This window comes from Trichosurus vulpecula, chromosome 2 (genome assembly GCF_011100635.1).
Source record: "Trichosurus vulpecula isolate mTriVul1 chromosome 2, mTriVul1.pri, whole genome shotgun sequence".
NCBI lineage: Eukaryota > Metazoa > Chordata > Mammalia > Diprotodontia > Phalangeridae > Trichosurus > Trichosurus vulpecula.
In genome coordinates, this window is record NC_050574.1 from 457,028,584 (window position 1) to 457,043,957 (window position 15,374).

Genomic DNA, 15,374 nt, shown 5'->3' on the forward strand with positions numbered 1-15,374 from the left:
GCTCCCTTTTTATTTTCCCCACCCCAAGGCTCTGGGGGGGGGGGGGCCGCTGCCCCACTCTGGGGGGCGGGGATGCGCGTGCGACCCCTCCCAGCGTGCCCGCCCCCTGTGACCCGCGCCGTCTAAGCGCTAGGGGAGCGCATGCGCACGTCGCCCCCCGCCCGCCCCCGCGAGGTGCCAGGTGAGTGCGCGTGCCCCAGGGAAGGAGGCAGGAGGGAGGCGGGAGCGCGCCTGCGGCTGGGCCCGCCGCGGGAGGGACGGGAAAGTAGAGGCAGCCCAGTGTCTGCGGAGGCGAGGGGAGGAAGAGGCGGTTCGGGGCGGAAGTGGTTCCGGGTCCCCGCGGCTACGGCTTGCAGCTGCAGCCCCGGCAGCCTCGGGAGCGGGCGGAGGCGGCGGCCAGGGAAGAGACGCCGCGGCCTCCCGGGACCTCCCCGCCCGGCTTTCGGGGCCTCCGCGGTGAGCCGGCCGGGGTCCGGGGAGGGGCGCCGGGACCCCTGACCCCGCGGCACGGGTGGGCCAGGTGCGTGGGGGCCACGGAGGGATGGAGAGAGAGCAGGGCGCAGACAGAGGCGGCACCTGGGGGTGTAGCGGGTGAGTGTGCGTGTCTTAGGCGGACCTTGTTGTTGCGTGGGTCTTTTTCCCTCCCCCTACGCGCCCCCCGCGTCCTCGTCTTTCCCCTTCCCGGGGTGGGGGTGGGGGAGTTTTGGGCAAGTTTCTTCGAGACCGGTTTCGGCCCTTGCAGGTGGTGGTCTTGGCGCCTGACTCGGAACCGAGTTCAAATCCTGCTTTACGCACTTCCCGGCTGGTCGCTTGCCCTCTCTTCAGCCTCCCCCATAAAGCGTTGATGACAGCCCCTATCTTGGGGGGTTGAGGGTCCATGAGATAACTCGATAAGCACCGTGTAACCCTCCTAGCGTTCACATCATCATCATCGCCACTAACTCCTCGCGGGGCCGGGGGTGGGGTGGGCGCTGCCCACTGGGGTTTCCTGCCCGAGGTCGGTGAGCTCCCACCGCTCTCCCTTCTCCCGCAGCCCGGAGCGCCCCAGGACTGGTGACGTCTGGCTCGGCGGCTCTGGTAGCTCGGCGGTGTTCGGGAGCATGTCCTTGTCCCTGGAGGAATTCACCTGCCTCGAGCCCGCGGGGTGAGTGGTGGTGGTTTGGGGAGGGTCCGGCCGGGGCCGGGGGCGAGACGCGGCCTTGAAACTTGAAGGAGAAAAAGGGTGATCTCTAAATTAGCTTTCCTCACCCACCCAAAGAACGGGTGGCTCCGGGAAGTGGGCGCGCAGCTGGAAGCCGTGGACCATCCGCACCTAAGCTGTAACAAAGTAGCAATGTTGCCGACGCCGCTGTGCTCGGGAGAGACGCGATGTCGCGGCAGAAGTTCCGTGAGTGCCTGGGAGAAGTTGGTCCCGAGTTAGGAGAGCTGGGCTAGGCCCAGATTTCATCTTGCGTGAGCGTGCGAGGGACGGGAATGGATTGCTGTAAGGTTTGTGCTGTAACTGATGCATGGGGCGAAAGGTGAGGAGAGGAAGAAGATGATGTTAAAGAATCTTAAGGGCTTCCGAGGGAGCCAAAAAGAAGATATTCCTGGGATTTTGGAGCCATTTCCCCAAATGCTTTTTTAAAAGTAAGGTGAACTACATTTCTTTATACCTTCCTTTTCTAGAGGAAACAAAATATAGAATGGGCATGAAGTATTTTATTTTGTGCTTCCCTCCTGGGGTTTTATTTGTAGTACTTTATTGAATGAAAGTTTCTTCAAGGTCCATAGGAGTCGACTAAGAGAGAGGAAAGATTTTGGTTGTTGAATTGCAATTTGATTTTACATTATTCACGTTACATCTTCTAGTATGTATAGCTATTAAAAATCCTTTACCTCTCCATCAGAAAAAGGCAAAATTTTAGACAGATTAATATTTGTGTGATAAAATAGTACTTTAAAGCTGTGTACTAGAGTGCCTTTTAATAACTAACGTTGATAGAGGGCTTTAAGGTTTGCCAAGCTCTTTACATACGTTATAGTTTGAGTTTCACAACAATCCTTTGAAGATAGGTAGGAATGAGGATGAGAGGGATCTGTGATGTCATTGGTAGAGCTCCCTGGTTGATAAAAGTTAGTTTTAGGTAAGGAGTTATTAAACTTTGTTGTGTCATGTATCCTTTGGTAATCTCCTGAATGAGGCCTATGAACCCTTTCTCAGAATAATGTTTTTTAAAGTGTATTACAAAGGAAATTAATCATATTGAAATTGAGTTATCAAAAAAATTTTTTTAAAACTTCCAAGGATTCTAGTTTAAAAACACCTGTTTTTTCTCAATGCCTATGGCATTGAGAGTTTAGTGACTTGCCTAGAGTCATACTATTGGTACATATAAGTGATAGGATTCAAATCCAGGACTTCTTGGCTTTGAAACTAGTTCTTTTTCCATTATTCCAGGTTGCCTTTTGAAGTAGGAACTTCATTTTTTACTACCTTTTTTTTTTTATACAAATAAGGCAACTGAATGCTCAAGTGATTGGCTTATGAGCATATGGTAAATAATTTGAAGACAGAATTTGAACCCAAATATAACTGATCTCAGGGCATTATGACTTCTACCCATGCTGCCTCTGCTATGTTGATTTTATATGTCAATTTAATTACACCAGTTTATGGATATACGGATGTTTTCCGAATACAGATCACAAAATGCGTATTATCGTCCACTCTGGCGATGGAGTTAAATTCTTGAGACATCTGCTGGAAGTTTCATTCCTCTAAAAGCAAAACATCTGTTGAATTTTTATTTTCTTTGCTGAGGGAATTTTGGATTTAATCCTGGCCAACTAGAAAGAACAGTTTTGTGATACGTTAATATTGGTAACCAGGAGAAAGTTACCGTCATCTTGCGGTTTTTACCAGCTGGGAAAAGAAATATCTATCAAGTGTAGCTGGATTTATATTTGAGATTTTAGGAAAGCAGATTTTAAAACTTTAGGGAAAATAAGGGCTGGACACTGAGATGGGGGATGCTGAAGGAGAGGTGATAAGCACCACTATGTGCAGGCACTGTGCTACGTGCTTTACAAATTGTAAAGAAAGTCCGAGGGATTCAGTCACAAGTGCTGCTCCTTTTATCCTGACATGTGGTTTGTGAACTCCAAGAAAGGCCACCACCATAGCGTTCTGAGACAGAAATGGAAGAAACTCGGAGATAGGCCAGAAGATGGAAGTGGAACAAATGTCTGATTCCCAAAAAGGGGGAACTGGTTGGATTCTCTCAAATTCCAGGTCAATAATCTTGATGTAGAGAATCTCTACCATTAAAAGTCTGTGTCAGGTTTCTAGAGAAATCAAGGTGTGCTGGAAAGAGCACTGACTTTACAAAGCATTAGAAGGGCTGGATTTGAATACCTTCTCTGCTAGAGACACAGTGGATAGAATGGTGGGCCTAAGGTCGTATCTGAATTCAGACCCTTATTGTGTGACCCTGGGCAAGTCACTTAACCTCTGCTTCACTTTCTTCTACTGTAAAATGGAGAGAATCTATTTCCCAGGGTTGTTTTAAGATAGGAGATATCTGTAAAGCATTTAGCGTAGGACTTGGTACATAATAGGTGCTTAATAAATGCTTGTTTCCTTCCTACTTGTTACCTGAAATTACCTTAGACAAATTACTTCATTTTCTGCAGCTTTAATTTGTCTCATCAGTGAAATGAAGTGATTGGACAAGATCTCTAAATTCTTTTTTTTTTTTTTGCATCTATTTTTTTTTTATTTAACATATTTGGTTTTCAGCATTGATTTTCACAACCGTTTGAATTACAAATTTTCTCCCCATTTCTACCCTCCCCCCCACTCCAAGATGGCTTATATTCTGGTTGCCCTGTTCCCCAGTCAGCCCTCCCCTCTATCACCCCCCTCCCCTCTCATCCCCTTTTCCCTTCCTTTCTTGTAGGGCAAGATAAATTTCTACACCCCATTGCCTGTGTATCTTATTTTTTAGTTGCATACAAAAACTTTTTTTGTTTTTGAACATCTGATTTTCAAACTTTGAGTTCCAAATTCTCTTCCCTCTTCCCTTCCCACCCACCCTCCCTAAGAAGTCGAGCACTTCAACCTAGGCCACGCATGTATCATTATGTATAACCCTTCCACAATACTCATGTTGTGAAAGGCTAACTACATTTTGCTCCTTCCCAACCCATCCCGCTTTATTGAATTTTCTCCCTTGACCCTGTCCCCTTTCCAAAGTGTTTGTTTTGATTACCTCCACCCCCATCTGCCCTCCCCTCCATCATCCCCCCCCTTTTATTTTTTTTTTTATCTTCCTCCCTCTTCTTTCCTGTGGGGTAAGATACCCAACTGAGTATGTATGGTATTCCCCCTCAGGCCAAATCTGATGAGAGCAACGTTCACTCATTCCCCTGTCACCTGCCCTCTCCCCTCCTCTCCTAGAACTGCTTCCTCTTGCCACCTTTATGGGAGATAATCCACCCCATTCTATCTCTCCCTATCTCCCTCTCTCAGTATGTTGCTCTCTCATCCCTTAATTTCATTTTATTTCTTTCAGATATCTTCCCTTCATCTTCAACTCACCCTGTGTCTGCTCTCTCTCTTTTACATATATATATATATACACACACATACATACACATACACGTAGATGCATACGTACATACACATTCACTTATATATATACATAAACATATATATATATATATGCATATTCCCTTCAGCTACCCTAATACTGAGGTCTCATGAATCATACTCATCATCTTTCCATGCAGGAATGTAAACAAAACAGTTCAACTTTAGTAAGTACCTTGCAATTTCTGTTTCTTGATTACCTTTTCATGCTTCTCTTGATTCTTGTGTTTGAAAGTCAAATTTTCTATTCAGTTCTGGTCTTTTCACTGAGAAAGCTTGAAAGTCCTCTATTTTATTGAAAATCCATATTTTGCCTTGGAGCATGATACTCAGTTTTGCTGGGTAGGTGATTCTAGGTTTTAATCCTAGCTCCATTGACCTCTGGAATATCGCATTCCAAGCCCTTCGATCTCTTAATGTAGAAGCTGCCAGATCTTGGGTTATTCTGATTGGGTTTCCACAATACTCAAGTTGTTTCTTTCTGGCTGCTTGCAGCATTTTCTCCTTGATCTGGGAGCTCTGGAATTTGGCAACAATATTCCTAGGAGATTTCTTTTTGGGATCTATTTGAGGAGGCGATTGATGGATTCTTTCAATTTCTATTTTGCCCTATGGCTCTAGAATATAAGGGCAGTTCTCCTTGATAATTTCTTGAAAGATGATATCTAGGCTCTGTATTTGATCATGGCTTTCAGGCAGTCCAATAATTTTTAAATTATCTCTCCTGGATCTATTTTCCAGGTCAGTGGTTTTTCCAAGGAGATATTTCACATTGTCTTCCATTTTTTCATTCCTTTGCTTCTGTTTTATAATATCCTGATTTCTCATAAAGTCACTAGCTTCCACTTGCTCCAATCTAATTTTTAAAGTAGTATTTTCTTCAGTGGTCTTTTGGACCTCCTTTTCCATTTGGCTAATTCTGCCTTTCAGGGCATTCTTCTCCTCATTGGCTTTTTGGAGCTCTTTTGCCATTTGAGTTAGTCTGTTTTTTAAGGTGTTGTTTTCTTCAGTGTATTTTTCAGTATTTTTTTGGGTCTCCTTTAGCAAGTCATTGACTTGTTTTTCATGGTTTTCTCGCATCCTTCTCATTTCTCTTCCCAATTTTTCCTCTACTTCTCTAACTTGCTTTTCCAAATCCTTTTTGAGCTCTTCTATGGCCTGGGGCCAGTTCCTGTTTTTCTTGGAGGCTTTTGTTGTAGGCTCTATGACTTTGTTGTCTTCTTTAGGCTGTATGTTTTGGTCTTCTTTGTCACCAAAGAAAGAATCCAAAGTCTGAGACTGAAAGATCTCTAAATTCTAATGATTCAACAAGTGGCTTGTCTCCTGAATGGAGACCTGAATGGTCTACTAAGATGAACTGAATTTGAAAATATGAGTTGGTTTACGGTAGGGCAGCCACCGTCTCTCTGGCACCTTGGAGGAAAAGAAATGAAAATCAGATACAGTTAAATCTGCATTTCGGATTTTAGGAAAACAGATTTCAAAAGGTTTTTTGCGGCTTTAGCATGTCTGCCTTCTCTCTTAAAGAAACTACCATCTCTGAACTTATTCCTACAAAGCGTTTTTTGTTGTTGGTAAAGTGAATTATGCTAAAATAGAGTTGGTCCTTCTGCCCTACTTAAGAAAATATGGGTACAAATACTGGTCTTCTGGTTTGACTGCTGTTTCTGTGAAAAACATGGGAGAGTTTTAGTGGTATTTGGTGTGAATCAAATGGAGTGTGAGCTTAGGCTGCATCAGGATGGCCAGAGTGTTCCCCATAGGGGAGATAATAATCCCATACACTCTGATCGTAGCACTCGAAGAGTTTTGTGTTATTGTGGGCATCTTCATTAAGGCAGGACTTAGGCAAGTTAGAGAATCTCCAGAGGAGAGCCACAGTATTGTTTGAGGAGTTGTTTTGCCTGGAAAAAAGGAGATCTAGGTGAGAGAAGAGCTGTCTTTAAGTTCTGGAAGAATTTATTCTGCCATACCAGGTAAACCTAAAACAGTGGATGGAAATTGCAGAAAGGAAGGTTTTAGTTTATTACAAGGAAAAACTTGTTAATCGTTGGCGTGGTCCCAAGAGAGTAGTGGGTTCTTAATCACTAGAGATCTTCCACTTACCAGGATCGTTGTAGAAGGAGGTCCAGTGAGTGAGTACCGAGGAGACCAGAGGACTATTAAGGTCAATTCTGCTTCATTGCTTTTAATGAGGTACTTGATAACTCTCCATCTAACCAAATAAGATAACATGTTAATACCATGTTTATAATTTTTCTAGTTCTTGAGTTTATAAAATGTTAGGTCCATTTTCATCGGTTATTTGGATAAATACATCTCACATTTACGTTGCATTTTATGGTTTATGGAGCATTAGATTTGGAGTCAGAAGCCTTGGGTTTCAATCTCCCAGCTCTGCCACACATATTTCTGTGACAGGCGGTTTTCACATCTGGGCCTTCGTGTACATATATATACCCAACATATGTAGGCCTGCTGTTATAAAAATAAATATGACTACTTCCTATTCGCAAGAAACTTATAGTCTAGCGGGTAAGAGAAAATGTGGACAGAAGTCATGATAAAGAGTATAACTGCATGAAAAAGATAAAACCCCAGGGATATGAGAATTCAGAGAAGGGACTTGCTGTTTTAGCTCAGCTCTTTGTCCCAAGCATGCAATGGGTGCTCAGTAAATATTTGTCACCTTGAATTCTGCCTGTGGTGACTCAGGAAAGCCTCGTGGGGTAGAGTGGTATCTGAGCCGAGCTCTGTATCATGCCACAGCTTTTTGTACGGGTGGATAGGTTCCCCACTTGACTTGGTTGTGGTGGGACTCTTCCAGGGAGTCATTAAACCAGGTTGCATTGTAAAAGGTATATTAAATATGTATTTTAGTTGTTTTCTAAACTCCATTGTGCTTTACTAGAAAGACAAATGTCCACCAGGCACAGTTTTGTTTTTAAGTGTTTAGTTCATATGTAGAAAAAGGTCGATTCAGAAGTGCAAGTCAAAAACTAATATTCAGCTCTGCCATAATAAGTTCATACATTTAGAGCTAGAAGGGACTTCAAAGGATTGAGTCATCTAATCCAACCTACTTTTTTAAAAGTTTTATCAATAGCTTTTGTTCTTACATCATCATTTTTAGATATATCCCCCAAAATTCTTCCCCAGAGAGCCATCCTTTTTAACAGTACAAAAGTCTGGGGTGGCTAGGTGGCACAGTGAGAGCACGGCCCCTGGAGTCAGGAAGACCTGAGTTCAAATGTGGCTTCAGACACTTGACACATGTACTAGCTGTGTGACCTTGGGCAAGTCACTTAACCCTGATTGCCCTGCCAAAAACCAAAAAAAAAACCAATACAAAAGTCTGAGGAAAAAGGGCAGCTCTGCAGGAGTAACACATTAGCCAAATTTGACAGTATATTCATTGTTCCACACCCAGGCCTCCCACCTCTCTGCAAAGAATATAAGGAGGTACATATTTTTCTTCTTTCAGAATGAAATTTGACCATTAGAATGAGTTTAGTTTTTTATTATTGATATTCTTTGCCTTTATATGGGTAACCATGTTTAATTTCCTGACTCTGCTTACTTCGTGCATCAGATTGTGTGGGACAAACCACAGGCTCAAAATAAACAAAAACAGAGGTGTCTCGGTTTTCTCAAGGTAGAAACAAAACAGAAGCTTTATTTGATCAAGTCTCGCGAGAATTGGGCATCTCCCACTACCAGGGTGGGATGGTAGTGCAGAGAGGCAAGGGGGAGAAGGCAAGCAAGGGGACATATAACCTTGTACAAACAATTCTAAGAAATTCCACCCCTAGAGGCTGGACCCCTGTCCCTATTTGCTGGGACAGGTGGCCTCACAATCTATCCCAGAATAAGTTTATCCAATACTAGCACAAAAACTACAGAATTACCTTATAGGGAAATCTCAATGTTAAGATGACGGCATGGGAGTAGGCTAGGGGAGGGGGAGAGGGGGAGACCACCTGATTTCCCCGAAATCATATGATTTACAGGAAAACGAAACTTAGGCCTAGTGAGGTCTACATCCTAACTAAATTTCTACTATCTGAGTATTACCTTGCTTGATTTATTCATGGGAAGCTTTCACAAACAATCTTGTATCCCACACAAAATCCCCCCTCTTATTCCATAGTTGAAAGCTTCCCACGCCAATTCATATACACTGCTTCAACTGCACGATCCAACTCGTTGCTCTGCTCTAGCGGGTCCTCCTGCTCAACTGGTTCCCATTCCCCCCCTTTAAGGATCATCAGTCTGATAGATCCACTGGCTGTACCTTCTAACTTAATCAACTTTGATAGAGTCCTTATTATCATTCTGGTAATCAATTGCAGCATACACGGGAGGCAAATTGGAAGGAGCACAGCTCCACTTATAGCTGTTAGCAATCTTATGGATCAAGTAGGGGTTCAGGGTTCATGCATTCAGTCAGTGGGAGGCTTATGCCCCAGATGTATTTTTAATGGGTCCCCCTGGGACGAGGGTTCAACAGTCCATTCGCCGGGTGGCTTAGTAGATGTCTTCACTCGGGAGTGATGGGTTCAGCCTCGCTCTGTGGTCCACACCGCAGTGTCCGATGTCAACAGGTCTTGGAAAGGCCCCTCCCAGGTCGGGGCAAGCTTTTCCTCTTTCCACATCTGGATCAGGATCCAGTCTCCTAGTTGGTACTTATGCAACGGAAAGCCTAAAGGTGGGGTCTGAGCGATCAACCCCTTAGTCTGTAAAATAAGGAGGTGTTTTGCCAAGGCAGATACATATTCCCTTAAAAAATCTATCTTCCTGTTCATATATAGGATCCCAAGTTTCTCCTCTTCCTAGATAAGGGTGACCAAATAGGAGTTCATAAGGAGACAACCCCATGTCCCTTCGAGGTTTAGTACGTATTCTGAGGAGGGCCAGGGGGAGACACTTAGTCCAAGGTAACTGCGTTTCTAACATCAACCTCATAAGCTGTCTCTCGGTCTCCCGATTCATCCTTTCTACCTTGCCTGATGAGGGAGGATGCCAAGGAGCATGAAACTCCCATGTAATATCCAAGGCTTGCATAAGGAGCTGCAGGATCTTACCCGCAAAATGAGTCCCCTGGTCCGAGTCAATTCGTTCCACCATCCCATACCGTGGGATTATTTGTTCCAGCAAAATCTTACATACCATAGGGGCAGTAGCCCGGGGCAAGGGAAAAGCCTCCACCCAAGATGCCAGATGGTCCACTACGACCGGCAGGTATTTGAGACGGCCTATGGGGGGCAGCTCAGTAAAGTCCACCTGTATGCTTTGAAACGGCCGAAGGCCTGGTGGCCTTCCACCGATCGGGGTTCGGCACAAAGCAGTCCTGTTTGTCCTTCGACAAACAAGGCAGCCCTGTACCAATTGTCTTGCTAGGGTGTAAAGGCCGGTTGACACATACCGCGTGAGAACAGCATCGCATAGGTTCTGGACGTCCCAGTGACTGCCCTGGTGTAAATGGTGAAGGACCTGCCTCATACCTGACTTGGTCAGTACCTCTCTTCCATCTGGGAGATACCATCGGCCTTCCCGCTCCTCGGCCCCTAAAGATGACACCTTCTTCTGTTCTTCTGTGGTAAAGGTTGGGGAAGGAAGACTCGGAGGAAAAGAGGGAATTAGTACCAGCAAATGGTCGGGTAGTTCAGATTCTATAGCTCCTATTTTCCGTGCTTCCTCATCTGCCAGGCGGTTACCTCTAACCTCAAAGGATTGTCTGGATTGATGACTATTCACATGGATTATTGATATATTTTTTGGTAATAATAAGTTTTCTAACACTTGAGAGACCAAGGCGATGTGGGCCAGGGTCTCATCCTTTATTATTTATCATCCCCCCTTTCCTCCCATATTTTCCAAAAATTTTAAGCATGCATGGTATTAATCAAATAACAAAATAACATTCTCACATTGCTTAAGGAACATCTACAAAGTGAGTTCTAAGTGGCTTGTATGCATTTCTACTCTTCTTCATAAAGCTTTACTAAGTTGGTGCAAAAGTCCATAAGTAACACTAATTTCAAAGCATCATAACAAAGTTTCTAGTTATAGCAGAATTCCTAAATATTACAAAGTTTCTTAGTCAAAGAGGTGTTGTAATAGAATCTCACATTGATAGCAGTAAGAGAGTGATCATAGGAAAATACTACTGCTCTTAGATTCCTTTTAGACAAAGGGAACATCTTAAAGTGAGCCTTAAGCAGTTTGTTTAAATTTCTGTACCTGCCCTAGTTCTAGATAAAATAATGTTAGATTGCCCAGTAAGATAACACAAAAAGAGCTCATATCTTTTACTGACCACTTGCTCTGATCACAGAAATTTGCTATAGAAGGAAAAAAAGGCAGGGACACGTGATATGTCAAATATTACAGGATAAAACATCCTTCGCTCTTGTTTATAATCCAGATATAGTATTGATTCCTCAGTTATGTAGCATCTCTGCCACCACATTGCTACACTCCGAAATAGGTGGGAAACTTCCTTTCCAAAGGAACACAGGGGGAAACTGAGGCCAGGAGGATCCCATCCTAGACTGAGGCTAAGATTGTCCCCCCGGCTTTTGTCCCAAATGCAGATCTCCACCGTTAACAGTATGGATCACATTCTTTCTGAGTAGCTTGTGGCATTTCTCTCAGATACTGATGTAATGTAGACAACTATACCCAGATTCAAACTCAAAACAAAAGTAGTTATAGTCCCAAGTGCCTTTTAACCTTAAACAGCAAGTCCCAGCAGTCACAGCTTAGAGTCAGATACGGAGCTGCAATAAGCAGCAAAGATTTACCAGTACTCACATACATAAGGGATTTAATTTAACATTCTCGTTCTCCACTTTAAATTTGTCGTGGTGTAAAAGCCAAATATTAGAATCCTTTCTATCTGTTGTACATAAACTTTTAATTTCTCAGCAAGCTAAGTTCAGTGTTTAGGACCTACATAACTCAAAGAAGTTCTTTGTCTGGGGCTGATGACCTTGCCCATGCAGATAGTTTTCCAGGTGCCTTGGCAATTTTACAAAATAAGGAGAAGTAACATGGACCCCAAGAAGGGGTTAAATAGAAAAACCTTGGGTCTGTTTGCTATCTTTTGCTGTTTCTCTGAGCACACTTATTCAAGGTCGAGGCTTTCTAAAAATCATACAAAGGATTTTACAAACCCCCCCCCTTTTTTTTTAAATCTCTCCTTCTCAGAAACAGCTCATAATTTATCCTGATATTATTAATTCCTAAGTGCTAAACAATTCCCAAATTTTGATCACCAAACCTTTTCCGCATAATTGAGAATAAAAACCAAAACCAAACGTACTCTGGTAAATACTATCTCTAAGCAATAACATCAACAGCTTAATTAATGATCTCACAAATTTCCCAAATGATAGCAAAACAAAGACAAAATTTGGTAATTGAAGATTTCTTAAGTTACAATTCTTAACCTAATAACATTTAGATTGTAAAAGAAATTGCTTCTCTAACAACACAGATGATACAGCTGCTTACCAAGTTATGCAATAAGAAAAATTTTAGACATATAACAATATCATAAACAATTATCATCTATTTAAACTTGAAAACCAAAACCAATTAGTTTCCATTGTGGTGGCTTTACCTCAGTCAGATATGGCCCCGAACTGCCTGATACAGAGAATCATTCATCTCATCACCAAAACTTCACAGTGAAGAAAATCCACATAAGGTTAATAAATATGAAGCAATTATTTTTAACTTAAAACAGTGTACATTCAAATAGCATTTATTCTACGCCAAGCATTGTGCCAAGCACCTTTACAATCATGCGATCTTTGTAATACCCCTGGGAATGGATTCCACCACCATCCCCTTATTGAACAGTGAACTACAGTAAATAGAATTTTCTTGGGGCTATATAGTTAATAAATTTCTCAGTGCCAAATAACAATATGCACTTTTCCTAGAAAATTATTCAAATATGCATTTCTAAGTTCCATTCACATTACAGATAGTTTGCAATCACCTGTTATAATTAGATCAGTTTAAAATGTGCTGGGCCAGTAACTACTTCTTTTTTCCCCAGGTAAAAAGGAAGCCTAAGAAATTTGAATCGTTGTCAGCAAGGTATAGTCAGCCTCCCTTCCAGGCGGAGGGGGTTGATAATTAATTGAACAGCAACAATAATAACTCACAACAATCAATATCTTTACCCTAATTAATATCCATATAAGATTTAATAGAACCCACCCACAAATCTAGCCCAAAAGATGGATGGACATAATTTCTTTTATCTCTTCAGAACTGTCTTGGTCTTTAACATTAAGACAGTAATCCCAAATAACCTAGTTAACAGTCTTACGAGTAAGTGCTGGCTGAATTGTTTTAACTGTGACCTTCCATTAACTGCAGGTAAAGTAGAAAATACCTGGTCTTCTAAACGGCAATTAAGGCTGAGAAAGTAACTTAACCAGTTTTACACAATTGTTTTCATATCATTTTTTTTGTCTTCTTTTCTTCAACAAAATTCAGATTAATAATTGCTTTGTCTAACACTATTTTCGGTTACTTAAGTTTTGCAATATAGGACATTTTACTACAATTTAGAAGTACACTAATAGTACAAATAGAAAGATTTTCAGATGACATTAATTGCCTTCCCAAATCATTACGTATTTTAGGCTTACCAAGCATAGAGGCTTTTCTTCTCTCCTCATAGTTGCAGAGCCTAGCTGTGGACTGAAAGGGGGGGGCGCGAAGGGGGGGAAGGTGCTGGGAAGCTGCAGAGTCCAGCACCTGAATTAAAGGTCTAAGGAGTCATTTAGGAGGGTCTCTGAGAGATCTTTACTTTCTAACAGGGGTTGTCGGGTTTGGAAGACTAGGAGCAAAAATTCCAGGTTCCAGTGGTGGGGGGGGGGGGGCAATTGCCTAGAAGTGTGGGCTTCAGGGTGCCCGGGGTCCAGGGCTGTTGTCAGTGGGGTAATTATTTTTGAAAAGGAGCCAACTCTCTATTGTATGTTCACAGCCAACTCACTTTTTAAACTTTTCAAGTAACAAACTTAGGAAAATCACAGCAAGTTAGAAATATCTATATCTATTGAGCTAATTCCTATTTTAGGAAGTATTTCTGTTTCTCAGGAATGTAATAAGCAACAGTCTTTTGGGTAAAATATGTTCAGATTGGCTGTCATTCTCTGGTCATATTTCTCTATTTTGGAAGCTTTAAGCCATTTTTAAATTCAAATAGGAACAAGGGTCACTAAATTGCACGTAAGGATCTCTGTAGTTGTATGTAAAAAAAGTACTTACTAACTCTATAGATTTATTTAATACCTTTAGGTTATTAAATATTTTCCAATTCTATTTGTAGGATCATTACTTAAAGTTCGTAAGTCTGAAAGTTGGGAAACCATAATTACGATGCATCGTAGTACACATTCTAGATTTTTCCTTTTCTCCTCATACTAGGGAGCTCAAAGTGTCTCTTTTTCATATCTATGCATTTTCCAAATTTGCCTTAGTACCAAATAGCATAATAAATTCTGAGCATCAAATTAGAAGTAACACATTTCACTTAAATTTAAGGGAAAAGTTCCCGCTTTCTTTCTTATCTCTCCACATTCCAGATTGGCCAGGTCTGGGATGGAGGGAGACAGAAAGAGCATATATATATATATATATATATCATTTTTTTTTTAAAACAACTTCCCAAAAGTTTCCACCTTGCACTCTCAAAACCTCTATTCACACTATTTGTGCAAATAGATTATGCCTTTTTTAAACTTCCTTCACATGTCTCTTCCCTACATGGTTAAACTTTCTTGCCTTTCCTTTCTGGTGGACTTTGATGAAAGCCCCTGTAAAACTGCACATACCTTATTTCTTTCTAATTCTGACCTGACACTCCTCTTTACCTTGCCTTTTCCATCACATAACTTAAACAAGAAAACATTTTTCTCTCTCCTTCTCTCTCCCCCGCCCTCCCGCTCCTCTGCATGCCAAGAGGAGTCAGGGAGGGAGAGAAAGCCAGATAGTGGACATTACAGGGTGTCAGATTACACACACACAGAAGCACAGATACAGACAGACACAGACACAAAGATATAGAAATCCAAAAGCTTTTTGTTTTTCATTTTCCCTGGGAGGGCTTTCCTCAAAACACCAGGAAAAATCCATTCCACCCACCTAGGTCAAATATTTTAAGAGCTCTTGTCTATGGCCATTTTCCTTTCTACTTTTGTTGTTCATTCCAATTTTGCAGTCGATTGCCTAAAGGTACCTCACATTTGTGCTCCAACTGCACAGACTTAGATTGGTTTTCCCCATAATTTGGTCAGGAGCCGTCGCCGCATTCCCCGAGTCCGAGACTCAACAGAACTTAGCTGAACGGGGAGGGCACGCATGCCTCAACTCCCCAGGGGGCAGCTACTCCCCCGAAGTCCCCCGCGAAGCGTTCTCGAGAGCGTCCTTGCGTTGGGGTCATATCCCACCCTAATTTGGTCAGGAGCCGTCGCCGCACTCCCCGAGTCAGAGACTCAACAGACTCACCCCCAGACCTCTGAGTGCTTACCTTCGGAGAGTACGCGTACTTGTTTATGACTTCAACACACACCACACCGGCCGGCCGGACTTTTCTCTTATCTCTTACTTTTTGGAATGTTGGAACCTAGCACAGCTTCTGTTCCTCCGAGTCCCTCTCTTTGGGATTTTCCCCCAACTGGGTGGAGCCCCACGCCAGGACCAGGAACCCCCAATA

The 15,374-nt window shown here is 42.6% G+C and overlaps 1 protein-coding gene across 3 annotated transcripts in view; it reads left to right on the forward strand.

Moving 5' to 3' along the window:
* Nucleotides 1–357: 357 nt before the first annotated feature.
* BCLAF3 (BCLAF1 and THRAP3 family member 3) overlaps nt 358–15,374 on the forward strand; it is a 122,632-nt gene continuing 107,615 nt past the window's right edge. For 2 of the 3 annotated variants that reach the window (XM_036745897.1, XM_036745899.1), the window contains exons 1-2: nt 359–591; nt 1,034–1,144. In XM_036745897.1, coding sequence (XP_036601792.1) covers nt 542–591; nt 1,034–1,144 — 161 coding nt within the window. In that variant the 5' untranslated portion in view covers nt 359–541. Of the gene's footprint in view, nt 592–1,033; nt 1,145–15,374 lie in introns of all 3 variants that reach the window. The other variant, XM_036745898.1, reaches the window with a different exon arrangement.